General features: G+C 48.4%; 1 protein-coding gene across 1 annotated transcript in view; it reads left to right on the top strand.

Moving 5' to 3' along the window:
- Positions 1-19958, top strand: part of lama4 (laminin, alpha 4) — a 29849-nt gene extending 9891 nt beyond the window's left edge. Inside the window, exons 14-40 of the mRNA XM_060042141.1 lie at positions 1092-1240; positions 2704-2845; positions 3326-3419; positions 3705-3821; positions 4239-4424; positions 5318-5457; positions 5674-5838; positions 7866-8011; positions 8838-9000; positions 9478-9611; positions 10256-10427; positions 10698-10829; positions 11219-11364; positions 11850-11979; positions 12083-12220; positions 12350-12483; positions 13290-13460; positions 14240-14387; positions 15174-15328; positions 15693-15882; positions 16193-16348; positions 16642-16795; positions 17103-17233; positions 17904-17997; positions 18175-18294; positions 18570-19192; positions 19404-19958. Coding sequence (XP_059898124.1) covers positions 1092-1240; positions 2704-2845; positions 3326-3419; positions 3705-3821; positions 4239-4424; positions 5318-5457; positions 5674-5838; positions 7866-8011; positions 8838-9000; positions 9478-9611; positions 10256-10427; positions 10698-10829; positions 11219-11364; positions 11850-11979; positions 12083-12220; positions 12350-12483; positions 13290-13460; positions 14240-14387; positions 15174-15328; positions 15693-15882; positions 16193-16348; positions 16642-16795; positions 17103-17233; positions 17904-17997; positions 18175-18294; positions 18570-18715 — 3753 coding nt within the window. The 3' untranslated portion in view covers positions 18716-19192; positions 19404-19958. The remainder of the gene's footprint in view (positions 1-1091; positions 1241-2703; positions 2846-3325; positions 3420-3704; positions 3822-4238; positions 4425-5317; positions 5458-5673; positions 5839-7865; positions 8012-8837; positions 9001-9477; positions 9612-10255; positions 10428-10697; positions 10830-11218; positions 11365-11849; positions 11980-12082; positions 12221-12349; positions 12484-13289; positions 13461-14239; positions 14388-15173; positions 15329-15692; positions 15883-16192; positions 16349-16641; positions 16796-17102; positions 17234-17903; positions 17998-18174; positions 18295-18569; positions 19193-19403) is intronic.
- The last annotated feature ends 963 nt before the right edge of the window (positions 19959-20921 follow it).

The following is a 20921-nucleotide window of genomic DNA, read 5'->3' as shown; positions in this document are numbered from 1 at the left end:
CTCACTCCTCTCACTCCTCATCACTCCTCTCACTCCTCACTCCTCTCACTCATCACTCCTCTCTCCTCACTCCTCATCACTCCTCATCACTCCTCTCACTCCTCATCACTCCTCACTCCTCTCACTCCTCATCACTCCACACTCCTCACTCCTCTCACTCCTCATCACTCCTCTCACTCCTCACTCCTCTCACTCATCACTCCTCTCTCCTCACTCCTCATCACTCCTCACTCCTCATCACTCCTCAATCCTCTCTCCTTACTCCTCCACACTCCTCTCTCCTCACTTCTCACTCCTCTCACTCCTCACTCATCACACTGATCTTGCTTCACTCACTCCTCATTCCTCACACTTCACTCCTCACACTCTCCACTCCTCACACTCTTTACTCCTCACACTCTCCACTCCTCACACTCTCCACTCCTCACACTCTTCACTCCTCACACTCTCCACTCCTCACACTCTTTACTCCTCACACTCTCCACTCCTCACACTCTCCACTCCTCACACTCTTCACTCCTCACACTCTCCACTCCTCACACTCTTCACTCCTCACACTCTCCACTCCTCACACTCTCCACTCGTCACACTCTCCACTCCTCACACTCTTTACTCCTCACCCCCTTCACTCCTCACAAACCTCTACCACATTTACAAGCTATGACCTCACACTGTGTATATAAACCAAGGAGTAAACCTAGTTAGTCAAGTATCAACACTGAGTTTGTGTGTGTCTCTGTGTGTGTGTCTCTGTGTGTCTGTGTTTGTGTCTGTGTGTGTCTGTGTGTGTCTGTGTGTGTGTGTGTCTGTGTGTGTGTGTGTGTGTGTGTGTGTGTGTCTGTGTGTGTCTCTGTGTGTCTGTGTTTGTGTCTCTGTGTGTCTGTGTGTGTGTGTGTGGGTGTGTCTCTCTGTGTGTCTGTGTCTCTGTGTGTGTGTGTGTGTGTCTGTGTGTTTCTCTCTGTGTGTGTCTGTGTGTCTCTCTGTGTGTGTCTCTGTGTGTGTGTGTGTGTGTCTCTCTGTGTGTCTGTGTGTGTCTCTGTGTGTGTGTGTGTGTGTGTCTCTCTGTGTGTCTCTGTGTGTGCGTGTGACAGAGTGTGGGTCAGTACTACGCGGAGGTGGACGGGGGGCAGGCGGAGCTGCTGGTGCGTCTGGAGGCCCTGTCCCTGGTGGACCCCGGGCTGGTGCAGAGCGCCATGGACGCTGCCGGGGAGCTGGAGCTGCAGGCGGACACCTTAGAGGAGTGAGCACCTCCCTCCCTACCCACCACCGCCCTGTTGGTACCAGAGCACTGGGTGGTACAAGACCAGAGACTCGTTCAGAGTCCCCCCCCCCTCCCCCCCCCCCTCTATCATATGGTGTACATCTGGCACTTAATGCACACACTTATTGTCTGTTGTAAGTCCTGGCCCTCAAACGGTACCCAGCATTGGGTAGCAACTTGTCCTAGCTGTCTTTGTTGTCTACGGGAACGGGTTAACCTAGTGATGGTTAGTTCTACATCCTCACTATACCGACAGAGATATATTGTTTTTTTTCTTTCTTCTGACAAATGTCTCTTTGGATAAACGCTTCTGCTCAATGCCCTCAAAGTGAATGTATACGTTCTGTTTCATAAGGTATATACTAACGTTATGGTATATGTTCTGTTTCATAAGGTATATACTAACGTTATGGTATATGTTCTGTTTCATAAGGTATATACTAACGTTATGGTATATGTTCTGTTTCATAAGGTATATACTAACGTTATGGTATATGTTGTTTCATAAGGTGTATACTAACGTTATGGTATATGTTGTTTCATAAGGTGTATACTAACGTTATGGTATATGTTGTTTCATAAGGTCTATACTAACGTTATGGTATATGTTCTGTTTCATAAGGTGTATACTAACGTTATGGTATATGTTGTTTCATAAGGTATATACTAACGTTATGGTATACGTTCTGTTTCATAAGGTATATACTAACGTTATGGTATATGTTGTTTCATAAGGTGTATACTAACGTTATGGTATATGTTGTTTCATAAGGTATATACTAACGTTATGGTATATGTTGTTTCATAAGGTGTATACTAACGTTATGGTATATGTTGTTTCATAAGGTCTATACTAACGTTATGGTATATGTTGTTTCATAAGGTGTATACTAACGTTATGGTATATGTTGTTTCATAAGGTATATACTAACGTTATGGTATATGTTCTGTTTCATAAGGTATATACTAACGTTATGGTATATGTTGTTTCATAAGGTGTATACTAACGTTATGGTATATGTTGTTTCATAAGGTATATACTAACGTTATGGTATATGTTGTTTCATAAGGTATATACTAACGTTATGGTATATGTTGTTTCATAAGGTGTATACTAACGTTATGGTATATGTTCTGTTTCATAAGGTATATACTAACGTTATGGTATATGTTGTTTCATAAGGTGTATACTAACGTTATGGTATATGTTGTTTCATAAGGTATATACTAACGTTATGGTATATGTTGTTTCATAAGGTGTATACTAACGTTATGGTATATGTTCTGTTTCATAAGGTATATACTAACGTTATGGTATATGTTGTTTCATAAGGTATATACTAACGTTATGGTATATGTTGTTTCATAAGGTGTATACTAACGTTATGGTATATGTTGTTTCATAAGGTCTATACTAACGTTATGGTATACGTTCTGAGCAGGGACCTGAAGCGCAGTGATGCCAACGGGTTCGTCCAGCGGGCGGTCAGCGCGGCCAACGTCTACAACAACATTGTGAAGTACATCGACGACGCCAACGACACCGCCGTCACCACGCAGAGCCTCTCGGAGCGCGCCGGAGACGTACGTCACCAACACACACTCTGAGGATCAACGCATGGATCAGATTACACAGAGATTCATCCTCATGTTAATCAATATACGCTACAGGATCAGATTACACAGAGATTCATCCTCATGTTAATCAATATACGCTACAGGATCAGATTACACAGAGATTCATCCTCATGTTAATCAATATACGCTACAGGATCAGATTACACAGAGATTCATCCTCATGTTAATCAATATACGATACGTTGATCAAATTAGAAAGTATGTTAATCAATATCCAATACGTTGATGAGAGTATACAGAGATTCATCCTGATGATGTACGTTAATCAATATCCAATACATAGATCAGATATAGGTAGGTTCAACCTGATGGTCCACCAATATCAATATCGACGGTATTCTCTGTGTTTCACACACATGTAAACTAAAGGTCAAACACGTGGAAGACCAGGTTTGAGTGAGTATGTTTGTTTGTCGTCTGTTCCAGGCTATCGCTGGGATGGTCACGCAGCTGGACTTCGTGGTGACTCAGAGTGGCAACGTCTTCAAGCAGTCGGTGACGCTGCACTCAGAGCAGATCGGTGAGCCTGACCCTCCCCTTATCCTGGTCCTACTCAAGGCCTTCACTGCTTTGGAACAGTAGACCCTATCAATAACGATTTTAACAGAAGTCTGTACTAATAAAGATTGTTACAGAGGTCTGTACTAATAAAGATAGTTAAAGAATTCTGTACTAATAAAGATTGTTACAGAAATCTGTACCAATGAAGATTGCAACAGAAGTCTGCTAATAAAGACTGTTACAGAAATCTGTATCGATAACGATTGTCACAGATGTCTGTACTAATAAAGATTGACGCCAACAGATTTGGAAGCCGAGGTGCTGGACAAACAGAAGTATATCGAGGAGACCAAGGAGACGATGGATCAAAACTCAAGGAAACTAGCGGAGATCACGAAGAACATCAACGACATTCACGGAGGTGAGGCCACCTGCTGTTACTATGGCAACCTATCGGACATCCCGGATGAGGCTGCCCAGGCTCCAGTATCTAGTGTGATGTATCTTATTATTTATTATTAAAGGAGGGTGAAACCACATAGCACCAGTAGATGGCGATAGAGGGTAAAGGGCAGTGTCAGGGTTAGGGTTAGGGTTAGGGTTAGGTTTGACCTTAATCCTAACCCAACAGAGGGCCCCATGTAATCAAAGTAATCCCAGTAATCCCCAATTTAAATTACATAAGCAGATATCTTTCACTTTATCCACGTTGACGAAATAGATCCCCCGACGTCCAGGTACCCCCACCCGACAGTGTGATAAACGCTACGGTACACCTCAGGGGTCCTGTACCTCAACAACCTGAGTAACAGGGCCTTCTGCCCGGGGCCCCCCACAGACAGGACCCCCAGGAGGCTGGAGTTCTCCCAGGAGGTGGCCGAGGCGACTAGGAACCAGTCCCTGGAGGTTCTGCAGGAGATGGAGCCCATCACGGAGCAGGTGGAGCAGTGGGCCCAGAACATGAGGGACAACCAGTACTCCACCCAGGACTACGAGAGCGCCGTGTCCTCCGCCGGGGAAGCAGGTACCAGCACCTCCACGGAGGACGGAGATTAGAGAAGATCAGGTTGGATTAGAGGGGATGATGTTAATACAGCAGATTACACTAGATTACAGTAGACCAGGTTAGATTAGAGGGGATGATGTTAATACAGCAGATTACACTAGATTACAGTAGATCAGGTTAGATTAGAGGGGATGATGTTAGATTACAGTAGATCAGGTTAGATTAGAGGGGATGATGTTAATACAGCAGATTACACTAGATTACAGTAGACCAGGTTAGATTAGAGGGGATGATGTTAATACAGCAGATTACACTAGATTACAGTAGATCAGGTTAGATTAGAGGGGATGATGTTAATACAGCAGATTACACTAGATTACAGTAGATCAGGTTGGATTAGAGGGGATGATGGTAATACAGCAGATTACACTAGATTACAGTAGATCAGGTTAGATTAGAGGGGATGATGTTAATACAGCAGATTACACTAGAATACAGTAGATCAGGTTAGATTAGAGGGGATGATGTTAATACAGCAGATTACACTAGATTACAGTAGATCAGGTTAGATTAGAGGGGATGATGTTAGATTACAGTAGACCAGGTTAGATTAGAGGGGATGATGTTAGATTACAGTAGACCAGGTTAGATTAGAGGGGATGATGTTAGATTACAGTATACCAGGTTAGATTAGAGGGGATGATGTTAGATTACAGTAGATCAGGTTAGATTAGAGGGGATGATGTTAGAATACAGTAGATCAGGTTCGATTAGAGGGGATAATATTGGATTAGAGTATATTAGGTCAGATTAGAGTGGATAACATTAGATTATAGTAGATTTTGAGTCTGTAGACCCCTATGTTTCAACGCATCTACCTACCTAACCCTCACGCTGTCTCTGGTCTCCAGTGGAGAGCCTCCACCTTCTGGTCCCAGCGCTGCTGGAGAAACTGAAGGTGGTGGAGCAGAAGAAGCCGGTGAACAACGTGACCACCAACATCCTCAGGATCCGGGAGCTCATCGCCCAGGCCCGCAGCGTGGCCAAGAAGGTGAGACCAGCGCTCTGGAGAGCACATGTTCACCGCTGTTCTGATGTCATATCCAACTATTATATCTGTTATGATGTAGCCCATCTGACCGTTAACATGTTATGATGTATATCTAACCGTTAACATGTTATGATGTAGCCCATCTGACCGTTAACATGTTATGATGTTATATCTAACCGTTAACATTTCCTAACGCTATACGTTATGGGTCCTCAGGTCCAGGTGTCCATGAAGTTTGACGGGCAGTCTTCGGTGGAGGTGCAGCCCCACTCCAACCTGGAGGAGCTGAAGACCTCCACCTCCATCAGCCTGTTCATCAGGGTGGACCCCGACAAGGACCCCATCGAGGACCGCTTCGTGCTCTACCTCGGAGACCGGAACGTAAGGAGGCCCCGCCCCTGAACATATAGCTCCTCCTCCTCCGCGGTTCATATCCTTCATACGCTCTTACTAACGTAAAGAAGGGGAACAAGATGGCTTCCGGTAAAAGCTAATTTAGGAACGCTAGCCGATAGCTTGCTCCTAGCTACTCAAGCAGCTCTAGCGGAGCTAGCCTTAAGATACCCTCCAGCTAACCTCTAGCTAGTGTTTAGTGTCTCTGCTAGCGCTAGTGGACCACCCACTAGCTTCTTACTAGCCTCTAGCTAGGCTCCAGCCAGCCTGTAACTAGCTTCTAGCTAGGCTCCAGCCAGCCTGTAACTAGCCTCTAGCTCCAGCCAGCCTGTAACTAGCTTCTAGCTAGGCTCCAGCCAGCCTGTAACTAGCCTCTAGCTCCAGCCAGCCTGTAACTAGCTTCTAGCTAGGCTCCAGCCAGCCTGTAACTAGCTTCTAGCTAGGCTCCAGCTAGCCTGTAACTAGCCTCTAGCTCCAGCCAGCCTGTAACTAGCCTCTAGCTCCAGCCAGCCTGTAACTAGCCTCTAGCTCCAGCCAGCCTGTAACTAGCCTCTAGCTCCAGCCAGCCTGTAACTAGCCTCTAGCTCCAGCCAGCCTGTAACTAGCCTCTAGCTAGGCTCCAGCCAGCCTGTAACTAGCCTCTAGCTAGGCTCCAGCCAGCCTGTAACTAGCCTCTAGCTCCAGCCAGCCTGTAACTAGCCTCTAGCTCCAGCCAGCCTGTAACTAGCCTCTAGCTAGGCTCCAGCCAGCCTGTAACTAGCCTCTAGCTAGGCTCCAGCCAGCCTGTAACTAGCCTCTAGCTCCAGCCAGCCTGTAACTAGCCTCTAGCTAGGCTCCAGCCAGCCTGTAACTAGCCTCTAGCTCCAGCCAGCCTGTAACTAGCCTCTAGCTAGGCTCCAGCCAGCCTGTAACTAGCCTCTAGCTCCAGCCAGCCTGTAACTAGCGTCTCAAGCAGCTCTAGTGGACTAAGTATATTGTATTGGTTGAAACTGAATCCCTTTATTATGTTTATGTACTTTATATTATACTCTATTACATTTATATACTGTATATTATATTTTTTATTATTTTCTAACAAACGGCACACATGTAATTTAGCATGAATAGGCTTCAAGCTTCAAACACTTCCACTTCAAAAACAAATTCCCAAAAAAACAGAAACGTTTCTATTCTTGTGCCATTTTCACCAAACAAAGGATGGTTTGTTGTTTGTTTCCTGGTTGTCATGGTCACAGCATGGGTTCATGGCATGAATATCCGGCCAGAGAAGAAGAATGAGCCATGTGTTGTTCAGATACTGTCGCCCTTCACCACACACTCAACCATCCTCCTTCGTCGAGCCTCATTTACATAAATACCATCTCTCTCTCTCTCTCTCTCTCTCTCTCTCTCTCTCTCTCTCTCTCTCTCTCTCTCTCTCTCTCTCTCTCTCTCTCTCTCTCTCTCTCTCTCTCTCTCTCTCTCTCTCTCTCTCTCTCTGATCTCCACCCTGCTGACGTCAGAGCAGTCTGTGCAGTGGTGGTGGGTAACAACCTCCTACCATCAATCATATCTCCTCTGTTTCGTTTTCTTTGAACTTCCTTGCTTCTTTAATACACATATGTTACGTATGTACCATAAAGCACAATTACTATTAATGACATTCATCTATTGTCATGAAGTCTATATTAGAAGAGGAGAGGCTTAGCTCAGGAGGTAAAGTGGGTTGCCGGGTACCCGGCAGATTGCTAGTTCGCTCCGAGTGTCGAGGAGTCCCTGATCAAGACACCTCACCCTAACTGCTCCCAACAAGCTTGCTCGACTCTGTCCTGAATTAGTGTGTGTGAACCGTTGGACATACGCTCATTTGCTTTCGCTTTGTCACTTGGAATAAAAGTGTCTGTATGTAAATGTTGGAGTACTCAAAGTAAGCCTGAGAAGGTACACGTTGGAGGGATGGTTGTGTGTTCTCAGCTGTGTGTCAGTTTGTGACGAGGGACAGTACTAATAAAGGTCTGTGGCTGTGTTTCCTGCAGGGCAAGAAGGACTACGTGGGCCTGGCCATCAAGAACGACAACCTGGTGTACGTGTACAACCTGGGGGGGGAAGACGTGGAGATCCCCCTCAGCACCAAGCCCGTCAGCCAGTGGCCGCCCGTCTTCAACTACGTCAAAGTGGAGAGGTAACTGTTGGCTCCCCCACTCCTAGCATTAGCACCACTACTAGCATAAGAGCAACGTCAAAGTGGAGAGGTAACTGTTGGCTCCCCCACTCCTAGCATTAGCACCACTACTAGCATAAGAGCAACGTCAAAGTGGAGAGGTAACTGTTGGCTCCCCCACTCCTAGCATTAGCACCACTACTAGCATAAGAGCAACGTCAAAGTGGAGAGGTAACTGTTGGCTCCCCCACTCCTAGCATTAGCACCACTACTAGCATAAGAGCAACGTCAAAGTGGAGAGGTAACTGTTGGCTCCCCCACTACTAGCATTAGCACCACTACTAGCATAAGAGCAACGTCAAAGTGGAGAGGTAACTGTTGGCTCCCCCACTCCTAGCATTAGCACCACTACTAGCATAAGAGCAACGTCAAAGTGGAGAGGTAACTGTTGGCTCCCCCACTACTAGCATTAGCACCACTACTAGCATAAGAGCAACGTCAAAGTGGAGAGGTAACTGTTGGCTCCCCTACTACTAGCATTAGCACCACTACTAGCATAAGAGCAATGTCAAAGTGGAGAGGTAACTGTTGGCTCCCCTACTACTAGCATTAGCACCACTACTAGCATTAGCACCACTACTAGGATTAGCACCACTACTAGCATTAGCGCCACTGCTAGCATTAGCACAACGTCAAAATAGAGTGCCTGCCCCATCATGACTAGCATTAGAACCACTATTAGCATTAGCACTACGTCAAAGTAGCTGGGCTACTGGTGCTAACGGTGCAACCAGTGCAGTAATGTAGCAGCTAGTGCTACCGGCGCTAACGGCTGTGTTTGTGACAGGCTGGGCCGCCACGGGAAGGTGTTCCTGACCATCCCCAGCCAGACCACCTCGGACGAGCAGAAGTTCATCCAGAAGGGGGCGTCCCTGGGCACCGACTCCCTGTTCGACATCGACCCCAAGGACATCGTCTTCTTTGTGGGCGGAGTGCCTCCTGACGTCACGGTAACACACTGACCGTCCTCCTATCTGTGGGTCTAACTGTGGCGTCGAACCCCAATCAAGTCTGACCTTTAACCCAGGAATCACTAGCCTTGCCCAGACAGACTCTGCCCTCCTCAATATGTCTAGTTTGTTTAGAGACGTCTTCTTCAGTCATCCTTACTCTGCAGCTGATTGGATGAGCTTGAGCCAATCAGATACCCTAATCAAGATGCCGAATATTATAGTGGAGTATTTCCAAAGTAAACACCGTTAGCGAACAATACCGCTTGTATTCATATAATCTTCTCCATTCCAACCATTCCAAGCAGCATAAATAATGTATGAATTAATAAATCTCCAAGGGCACCAGACAGGGTCATCAGTGACTGAGCATCTCTGATTGGCTGACTGAATGTCACTCAGAGCCCAGCTACCCGTGTGACATGACCCATTATACAGTGAGTTACACACGGAGTGATGGCTTGTTTGTGTGTTCAGCTCCCGCCCCCCCTCAGCCTGGCACCCTTCGTGGGCTGCATCGAGTTGGGCTCGCTCAACAACGACGTCATCAGCCTGTACAACTTCAAAGAGACGCACATGGTGGACGTGATCGCAACACCCCCCTGTCCCAGGTACCAACCCTCACCTCACTATCTCCTCACCTGCTTGTATCTCCTGATCTCATCTCCTAATATCTTCTGGTCTTATCCTCTTGTATCTTCTTGTATCTCCTGGTCTAATCTGCTTGTATCTCCTTGTATCTCCTGGTCTCTTCTCCTTGTGTCTCCTGGTCTCTTCTCCTTGTATCTCCTGGTCTCTTCTCCTGGTGTCTCCTGGTCTCTTCTCCTTGTATCTCCTGGTCTCTTCTCCTTGTATCTCCTGGTCTCTTCTCCTGGTGTCTCCTGGTGTCTTCTCCTTGTATCTCCTGGTCTCTTCTCCTTGTGTCTCCTGGTCTCTTCTCCTTGTATCTCCTGGTCTCTTCTCCTGGTGTCTCCTGGTGTCTTCTCCTTGTATCTCCTGGTCTCTTCTCCTTGTATCTCCTGGTCTCTTCTCCTTGTATCTCCTGGTCTATTCTCCTGGTGTCTCCTGGTGTCTTCTCCTTGTATCTCCTTGTATCTGCTGGTCTCATCTCTTTGTATCTCCTGGTCTTATCTCTCTGATATCTCCTGGTCAAATCTTCTTGTATCTCCGGGTCCATTCTTCTCGTATCCCCAGGCCTCTCCTCCTCATATCCCCTGGTCTCGTCTCATAGCGCCGCGTGTCTCTGTGCCCTCAGGTATAAGCTGGCCTTCTCCCAGAGTCGTATCTCCAGCTACCTGTTCGACGGGACGGGCTTCGCTCTCATCAACAACATGGAGCGCCGGGGGAAGTTCGGCGTGGTGACGCGGTTCGACATCGCCGTGAGGACGGTGGCCAACGACGGCCTCCTGCTGCTCATGGTCAAAGAGGTGCGTCGGCCGTGGGTAGTGTCTGTCCCAACACCTCATCGTAGATATCGTTAGCCTCATAGCATCATTGTCCAAGTCATATTTGAAGGTTCATCTTGTAGTCGATGACTTAGGCAGATAGTGATTATGGAATGTAAAAAGCACTCTGATTGGCTTAGGATATAGCCAATGAGGCAGAGTGAATCAGCAGCGCTAGGCGAGTAGAGTTTGGTCAGATATCACAATTTGGCCAAAATATTGTTAGGAAGCTAACGATATGAACTTTTTCAGGCTAATTTCTTCATTCTGGAGCTGAAGAACGGGTACCTCCGTCTAGAGTACGACTTCGGCTTCGACAACGGGCCGCATCGCATCGAGAACCACATTCCATTACTCAAGATCAACGACGCACGCTACCATGAGGTAGGTGTTTACTGCAACATGTAGTGAGTTCCCTCTGGTTTAAGGGGTTCAGTGCAACATGCAGTGAGTGTCCTCTGGTTTAAGGGGTTCAGTGCAACATGTAGTGAGTTCCCTCTGGTTTAAGGGGTTCAGTGCAACATGTAGTGTGTCTCTTCTGGTTTAAAGATAAGTGCAACTTGTGGTTTAGTGCAACATAGTCCAACTCGCAGTGAGTGTCCTCTGGTTTCAGGGGTTCAGTCCAACATGTAGTGAGTGTCCTCTGGTTTCAGGGGTTCAGTCCAACATGTAGTGAGTGTCCTCTGGTTTCAGGGGTTCAGTCCAACATGTAGTGAGTGTCCTCTGGATTCAGGGGTTCAGTCCAACGTGTAATGAGTGTCCTCTGGTTTCAGGTGTCAGTGATCTACCACCAGTCCAAGAAGGTTATCCTGCTGGTGGACAAAAGCTACGTCAAATCTGTGGAGAACCCCCATAAGATAACGCTGCCCTTCTCCGACATCTACATAGGAGGTGCTCCCTCTCAGGTCCTCAGCGCCAGGTCAGCATACCGCCATGGGTCAAAGGTCAACGAGTTTAGTGTTACAGTGAAAGTTAAAATAGAAGGTTAGGTATTTGGTTAGAGATGGTTAAGTCTTTTCAATATTTGGTGTGGCTAAGATAGAGGTTGGTGAAGTTAAGTCAAGGGTTTAATGATGGTATTCATACTATATTAGATTTACGTAGCACCCTTCAATAAAGGGCCAGTATGATACTACTCTGTAATTTAAGGATTAAGGTAAGTGTTAAGCTAATGGTTTCGCTGTATGTTCAGGCATTAATACTCTGGTTAAGGTAAGGGTTTGTCAAAGTAAGGGGTGGTTAAGGTAAGGTTTTGTTAAGATAAGGGTTTGTTCAGGTAAGGGTTGGCTGACTTATATGCAGGGTTTGGTGTTATTGGGGTAAGGGTTAGGTTTGATAACGTGGTTACGGGTGACGTTAAGGTAAGGGATTAATGTAACGGTGGTACTGTGTGTGGTGGTACAGGCCGGAGCTCAGTAAGGTGGTGGGCCTGAGGGGATGTGTGAAGAACTTCCAGTTCCAGAAGAAGGACTTCAACCTCCTGGAGGAACCGGGGACCATCGGCATCAGCAACGGCTGTCCGGAGGAGGCCTTCGTAAGAACAGACCCTCACCCTAATATTGACACCTCTGACATCAACGAACTCCATCTTGAAGCACCTGGCTGACGCTCTCTCTGCTCTCCCGGTGCTCTGACAGATGTCCCGTAGAGCGTACTTCGCGGGCCAGGGGTACCTGGGCTCAACGGCCAAGATCTCTCCCTTCGACTCCTTCGAGGGCGGCCTTAACTTCAGAACCCTCAACCCCAGCGGCCTGCTGTTCTACCACAGCGAGGGGGTACGCAACAGCCTGCCCATGCTCCATGTCACTCAATCAGTCATTCAGTCACAGTCATTCAGTCATTCAGGCACAGTCATTCAGTCATTGGATTCCCTTCATGGCTTCTGTTGATTTGTCGTGTTGCAGAAGGAGGAGTTCAGCATCGCCCTGGACAACGGCATGGTGGTCCTGAACGCCAAGGGAACCAAAGTCAAGTCCCACAAGAAACATTACAACGACGGCAGGACTCACTTCCTGGTGGCGACGCTCAGCCAAAACAAGTACGTCCCTCTGAGCTGGTGTCCTGCTGTAGGACAGGAAGTACCCTCTGAGCTGGTGTCCTGCTGCAGGACAGGTAGTACCCTCTGAGCTGGTGTCCTGCTGTAGGACAGGAAGTACCCTCTGAGCTGGTGTCCTGCTGCAGGACAGGAAGTACCCTCTGAGCTGATGTCCTGCTGCAGGACAGGTAGTACCCTCTGAGCTGGTGTCCTGCTGTAGGACAGGAAGTACCCTCTGAGCTGGTGTCCTGCTGTAGGACAGGAAGTACCCTCTGAGCTGGTGTCCTGCTGCAGGACAGGTAGTACCCTCTGAGCTGGTGTCCTGCTGCAGGACAGGAAGTACCCTCTGAGCTGGTGTCCTGCTGCAGGACAGGTAGTACCCTCTGAGCTGGTGTCCTGCTGTAGGACAGGAAGTACCCTCTGAGCTGATGTCCTGCTGCAGGACAGGTAGTACCCTCTGAGCTGGTGTCCTGCTGCAGGACAGGTAGTACAGGCTCAGGAGGTAGAGCGGGTTGACTTGTAACCAGAAGGTTGCTAGTTAGATCCCCGGCTCCTCCTAGCTGACTGTCGAGGTGTCTCTGAGCAAGACGCCTCACCCTGACTGCTCCTGACCAGCTGGCTGTCGCCCTGCGTGGCTGACACCGCCGTCGGTGTGTGAATGTGTGCATGAATGGGTGAATGTACAGCAATACTGTACAGCGCTTTGAGGGGCCAATGGTTAGAAAAAGCGCTGTATAAATGCAGTCCATTAACCATTTACACCTGAACATTTGAACCTGGCTGACCCCGACGGTTCCCTGTCTCTGCAGGTACCTCCTGGTGGTGGACGATAAAGACAAGCAGGAGAAGAAGAGGCCGTCCTCGGCTGCCGTGTCGGGTTCCTCGTTGAGTTCCTCGCTCAGGAGCTTCTACCTCGGCGGATCTCCTACCAGCAGCCTCAAGAACTTCACCGGCTGCATCAGCCATGCCTACATCAACAGGTAACCCAATAGACCACGCCCACACCGACAGGTGTCCCAATAGACCACGCCCACACCAACAGGTTCATCCAATAGACCACGCCCACACCAACAGGTCCCCCCAAATAGACCACGCCTACATCAACAGTTAAACAAATAGGCCACGCATACATCAACAGGTAAACCAATAGGCCACGCATACATCAACAGGTAAATCAATAGGCCACGCCCACATGAACAGGTAAACCAATAGACCCCACCTACATCAACAGGTAAACCAATAGACCACGCCTATATCAACAGGTAAACCAATAGGCTGCACCTACATCAACAGGTACCCACTAAGCCACACCTACATAACCGGGTAAACCAATAGGCCGCACCTACTTCAACAGGTACCCGTTTAGCCACGCATACATCAACAAGTAAAGCAAAAGGCCACACCCACACCAATCGGTAACCCAATAGACCACACCCACACCAACAGGTCACCCCAGTAGACCACGCCCACACCAACAGGTGACCCCAGTAGACCACGCCCACACTAACAGGTGACCCCAGTAGACCACGCCCACACCAACAGGTCGCCCCAGTAGACCACGCCCACACTAACAGGTCACCCCAGTAGACCACGCCCACACTAACAGGTCACCCCAATAGACCACACCCACACCAACAGGTCGCCCCAGTAGACCACGCCCACACTAACAGGTCACCCCAGTAGACCACGCCCACACTAACAGGTGACCCCAGTAGACCACGCCCACACCACAGGTGAGCCGACAGGTGTCTCTCTCTAGACAGGACCGTGACATCGAGGCGGAGGACTTCCAGCGCTACGCGGAGAAGGTTAACGCCTCCCTGCAGGACTGTCCAATCGAACGCCCCCCAGCCGCCCTGCTGACCCCAGACTCCGCCCGCAAGCCCAAACCCAGCCAATCAAAGAAGGTTTGACGAAACCTTCATATCAGCTGCTGTGTTCTTCAGAAAAGTCTCTCGCTATCCGATGAACCCCTTAACATTAGTGTGTCTCTGATTAGCATGCATTAGGATGTAGGTTGTATAGATGAGAGTCTGTCTGTGATTGGAGAAGAGATGTATAGATGAGAACTTGTCTCTGATTGGAGGAGAGATGTATAGAGGAGAGTGGGTCTCTGAATGGAGGACAGAAAGATGAGAGTGTGCCTCTGATTGGAGGAGAGATAGATGAGATTGTGTCTGATTGGAGGACAGAGGGAAGAGTGTCTCTCTGATTGGTGGACAGACATGATGACGAGTGTCTCTGATTGGTGGACAGACATGATGACTAGTGTCTCTGATTGGTGGACAGACATGATGACGAGTGTCTCTGATTGGTGGACAGACATGATGACTAGTGTCTCTGATTGGAGGACAGACATGATGACGAGTGTCTCTCTGATTGGAGGACAGACATGATGACGAGAGTGTCTCTGATTGGAGGACAGAGGGACGAGCGTCTCTCTGATTGGAGGACAGACGTGATGACGGCGTCTCTCTGATTGGAGGACAGACATGGTGACGGCGTCTCTCTGATTGGAGGACAGACGTGATGACGGCGTCTCTCTGATTGGAGGACAGACGTGATGACGGCGTCTCTCTGATTGGAGGACAGACGTGGTGACGGCGTCTCTCTGATTGGAGGACAGACGTGATGACGGCGTCTCTCTGATTGGAGGACAGACATGGTGACGGCGTCTCTCTGCGTGTGTGAAGGTGGCGCGAGACGGCTCCAGCCGGAGGGATGAGGACCTGGGAGAGGCCTCCTGCCGCCTGCCCTCCAGGCCCCGCGCCGTGCGCCAGGCCTTCCGCTACGGAGGCTCCGCCCACAGCCGGCAGGAGTACCACCTGCCCCTGCCCCTCGCCAACAGGTCAGTCACAACGCCAGGCGTGGCTTCTGATTGGTTTATCCTGCACCAAGGTCAACCAATCAGTGGTGGAGCGAGCTTCCAGTCGATGTCAGGACCGCATCGTTGCTCAGCAGCTTCCGCCAAAGACTCAAGACTCACCTGTTCAGAGTTCACCTGGACTCTGCATAGCCCCCCCCCCTTTACCCCCCCCCCCCCCCCCCAGCCCCCTACAACCCCCTTATGCACTTAATGTATGTCGTACGTCCTGGCACTTAAAACCGTACTTAGCTTGGTGTAGCACCTTATGCTAGCTGTCTTTGTCGTGTACGGGGATGGGTTCACCTGTCGATCAGCCAGTCTCATCCGGCCGGCCGCTCCCCTCCAGGTCCCACTTCTCCCTGTCCCTGAGGACGGAGGCGCCGGCGGGGCTGCTGTTCTACGTGGCGGACCAGGCGGGGGAGGACTTCATGGCTCTGGTCCTGGACCAGGGCCAGCTGGTGTTCAGCTTCAGGTCCACGGCGCACCGCGTCCAGATCCGCAGCCAGGGGGCCTACAACGACGGGGGCTGGCACAGCGTAAGGCTCCCCTATGTCTCCCGCCTCGGTTCTAGCCGCGCCACGCATGTTTAATCTAATCTAATCTAATCTCCAGGTGGTGTTTAATCTAATCTAAACTCCATGGGATTTTTTATCTAATCTCCAGGTGATGTGTAATATAACCTAGATTAGATCAATCAAATCTGATCTAATCTAATCTTCAATTTGACTTAATCTCCAGGTGATATTTATTGAGTGTACTCTCCAGGTGATATTAATTGGATTAATTATCCAGGTGATATTAATTGAATGTTCTCTCCAGGTGATATTAATTGAATGTTCTCTCCAGGTGATCTGTATCCGAGACGGTAACGCGGGCCAGCTGATCATCGATGACCTCACAGGGCAGGAAGAGCGGGCACCTGGGGTCGACCAATCGTGGCGCGTCCAGAGCCCTCTGTATGTGGGCGGGGCCCCACTAGGACATGCCCAAAAGAATATCCGGGTATGTTTACCTTAAATATATGATATTGATGGTTCTGTTATTTTATTACAACATAAAGTTGTATTTTGTATCAGTAGGACATCTATATATTCTATAGTGTCTCCAGAGTCTCTCCGGTTGTGTAAGTGTAACATATATATGAATGCATTAATCTATGTATTCTATAGTGTCTCCAGAGTCTCTCCGGTTGTGTAAGTGTTGTATTAATCTAAATATTCTATAGTGTCTGATGCTCTAACAGATGTCGGTTAGTATGATATATGTTATATAATAATGTATGTATCATTCTATAGTCTCTCCGGAGCCTGTCCGGTTGTGTTCGGCGCCTCATGCTGGATGGGCGCCAGCTGTCCTCGGCCGCGGCGACCTTCGGGGCCACGCCCTGCTACGACGGACCCCAGGAGCCCGGAACCTTCTTCTCCCAGGAGGGAGGATACATCGCCCTGGGTAACCACGGCAACCCTCCGTCCTGTGTCCGTTCCCTGGGTCTGAGTCTCAGACGATGTCATCGTTCATAAGGATGACATCGCTCATAATGATGTCATCGCTCGTAATGATGTCATCGGTCATAATGATGTCATTAGTCATAATTATGTCATCGCTCGTAACAATGTCATCGTTCCCAGTGACTCAGAGGACTGGGGTGATACTGTTCAGCCCCTCCCCCTGCTGGGAGTGTGGGGGTCAGCAGGAGTTGAGGTGTAGTCCGGGCTCCTGGCAGCTGCTGAGGTCTCATGTTCTCTCCCCCCCCCAGACGAGACGGCCGTCCTGGGCCGGCGGCTGGAGCTGTCCCTGGAGGTGCGCCCCCGTGTGGCCACCGGGGTGCTGGTGCACATCCAGGCGGCCGAGGAGGAGTACATGACCGTCTACCTTCACCAGGGAGCCGTGAGTCCCCGCCAAACCGTCACCCCTCCTGGGGGGGACCCCGGCTGTTAGACTTCTGTCAGGTTATTTTAGTCTGATGTTGCTTGAGACGTGGTGCACAGTAATAACTGTACAGTTACAGTCATCCCTCCCTGTGGAAGGAGCATAACCTGGTACCTCCTCCTTCACAAGCCTACAGCGAGCATGTAACGTCCTGATGTAACGTAGCGATGTAATGTACCGAGGTAACGTACCGTTGTAGCGTACAGATGTAACGTACCGGTGTAACGTCCTGATGTAACGTAGCGATGTAATGTACCGAGGTAACGTACCGTTGTAGCGTACAGATGTAACGTACCGGTTTAACGTCCTGATGTAACGTAGCGATGTAATGTACCGAGGTAACGTACCGTCCTGATGTAATGTACCGAGGTAACGTACCGTTGTAGCGTACAGATGTAACGTACTGGTGTAACGTCCTGATGTAATGTACCGAGGTAACGTACCGATGTAACGTACCGATGTCACGTACCGATGTCACGTACCGATGTCACGTACCGAGGTAACGTACCGGTGTAACGTACAGATGTAACGTACCGATGTAACGTACCGAGGTAACGTACCGATGTCACGTACCGGTGTAACGTACCGGTACCGTACCGGTGTAACGTGCTGATGTCTGTCTCTGCAGGTGGTGGTCCTGGTGAATGTGGGGGTCCGGCAGTTCCTGACAGAAGTGGCTCCCCGTGACGGGCTGTGCACCGGGGCCTGGCACCGCATCACCGGTGAGTTATGTCGTCATGGTGATGTGTTGGTCGACGTGGTGACGCGCGGTGTGTTTGGTCATCGTGGTGTTATTTGATTGTCGTGGTGATGTTTGTTCGTCGTGGTGATGTGCAGTGTGTTTGGTTGTCATGGTGATTAGTGGTCGTCGTGGTGATGTGCGGTGTGTCTGTTCCCAGTGATCCGGGATGCCAACGTGGTCCAGCTGGACGTGGACTCTGAGGTGGACCACACCGTGGGACCGCTGAACCTCGTCGCCATGGAGATGGAATCCCCTGTGTTCATTGGGGGGGCGCCAGGTGAGATATACAGTATATATAGAGAGAGAGAGAGAGAGAGAGAGAGAGAGAGAGAGAGAGAGAGAGAGAGAGAGAGAGAGAGAGAGAGAGAGAGAGAGAGAGAGAGAGAGAGAGAGAGAGAGAGAGAGAGAGAGAGAGAGAGAGAGAGAGAGATCTCTATATAATTGTAAATGTTTGTGATAGGGATGATGTCTTGATGACGTTATGATGATGTCAGCATGAGGTTGTGATGATGTGGTGATGCCAGAGAGCTGATGAAGGTTGTGCTCTTGCAGAGGGTCTTGTCCCAGAGGGCGTGGCCACCAGGCGGCCGTACGCGGGCTGCATGAGGAGCCTGTCCATCAACAGCAGCCCTGTGAGCTTCAGCAAGGCTGCTCTGGTCAGCGGCGCCGTGGCCATCGGCAGCTGCCCCACCGCCTAGGACTTCCTGTCCGACAGCACCCCCTCTATACTTCCTTCTCAATCCATTACTACTTCTGCTACTCCTCCTCTCCACTTCCTGTTCAGTCTTATAGTACTTCCTCTAGACCTCCTCTTCACTTCCGTTTCAGTCATAGAGTACTTCCTCTAGAGCTCCTCTCCACTTCCTGTTCAGTCTTATAGTACTTCCTCTAGAGCTCCTCACAACTTCCTATTCAGTCTTATAGTACTTCCTCCTCAGTTCCTGCTCAATCCTATAGTACTTGCTCTCAACTTCCGTCAGCTCTGACCAATCCTCTTCCTCCTTCCATTGAGACACAATTAGCACAGCATGATGTAAGAAAAATTTCAGGGCGAACAGTGATGATGTCAGTGATGTCAGGTTGATGTCAGGATGAGGGGTGATGATGTCAGCATGATGTTAGGGCGAGGGGTGATGATGTCATGATGATGTCAGGATGAGGGCTGATGATGTCAGGTTGATGTCAGGATGAGGGGTGATGATGTCAGCATGATGTTAGGGCGAGGGGTGATGATGTCATGATGATGTCAGGATGAGGGCTGATGATGTCAGGATGATGTCAGGATGAGGGGTGATGATGTCAGCATGATGTTAGGGTGAGGGTTGATGATGTCATGATGATGTCAGCATGATGTCAGGATGAGGGGTGATGAAGTCATGATGTCAGCATTATGTCAGGGTGAGGGGGATGATGTCAGCATAATGTCAGGGTGAGGGGTGATGATGTCATGATGTCATCATAATGTCAGGGTGAGGGCTGATGATGTTAGCATGATGTCAGGGTGAGGGGTGATGATGTCATGATGTCATCATAATGTCAGGGTGAGGGCTGATGATGTTAGCATGATGTCAGGGTGAGGGGTGATGATGTTGGAGTGAGGTCAGGGCGATGTCATGATTCCCTTTCTTCATCCTATTTGTGTTCATGTGTTTGTTGTTTTTCAAATGGGGCATGTCTCACAGCAACAGAATACCTTCAGAAGAATGTTTTACCAGCAGAAAGACGAGAATGGTGTCGCAATAAATTAGTAGTATCAATGTCAACTTAGTCTTACCCACCAAGGACATCCCACCAGTGTGATGAGGAACTCATCCCAGATGTGGGATCTAGAACTCATCCCACTCATACAGAAAATACACATTATTTTGTGTGAAAAAACTGTGTTTTTCCATTCTTTTTTTTACTGTTTTCCCCGATGAATAAATCAACTTTTACACACTTGTTGGATTGCCTTTTATTTATTTCTGACTAAATGTACCAATTAACTCTATTATGCATGCTTAGGGCTATTTCATCATTTGATAGTGTGCTTATTTATCTGGGAGACATCAAAATCATGTAAGACAGTTTCCATTGGATGTCTGATATGAAATAATGCTCTGTTAAGATACCCCTCAGATGCCGATACCAATAGTGCTAATAGCTCATATGAATTGTTAAACATTGAGAGGCATGCTAATATTTATCCTAACTAATCTTACCTTGTTTATTTCGTATTTATAAATAGATTTGTCTGTACAAAAGCCCATGCCTATGTAAACCAAACCAGTAGCACATGATGAACCACATTATGGAAGCACAAGCAAGTCAGAAGCTAGCCCACTCAGGATGGGACAGGGGAATATGGGGTACTGGCCAGGCCAGAACTCACGCCCTGAACTGTATGGAAACATCAGAATTACATATATAAAACCAAGGAAACGTTAGATTTATATAAACATTGGAAACATTATATATTCATGCATAAAACCATTGACACATAATATCAGGATTGACCCAACTATGGAAATATATATCAATACAACTATGGGAACATCAGATATTGATACAACTATGGAAATAAACATTTATACAACTGTGGAAACATCAGATATTAATACAACTATGGAAATAAATATTTATACAACGATGGAAACATCAGATATGAATATAACTTTCTAAACACCAGACTTTGAGGCAACTATGAAACAGCTATGAAACAGCTCCCCCTGCTGGGGACAGAAGACCGTAAGGAGAAAAAGAAGCATGACAGAGTTGGACATTTTAAAATGTATTATTTTGGGAGCGTTGTTCTAACACACAGTTTAAATAATTATAATTATGGACGGATAATTATTTAATGAACTATACGTGAGTAACACAACGCCTCATTAACGGTGTCTGACTGGGTCGGTTTGGTTTCTA

Source organism: Gadus macrocephalus, chromosome 21, assembly GCF_031168955.1.
Source record: "Gadus macrocephalus chromosome 21, ASM3116895v1".
Classification (NCBI taxonomy): domain Eukaryota; kingdom Metazoa; phylum Chordata; class Actinopteri; order Gadiformes; family Gadidae; genus Gadus; species Gadus macrocephalus.
Note: the sequence above shows the minus strand (reverse complement) of the source record. Positions and strands in the feature narration are given on the sequence as shown.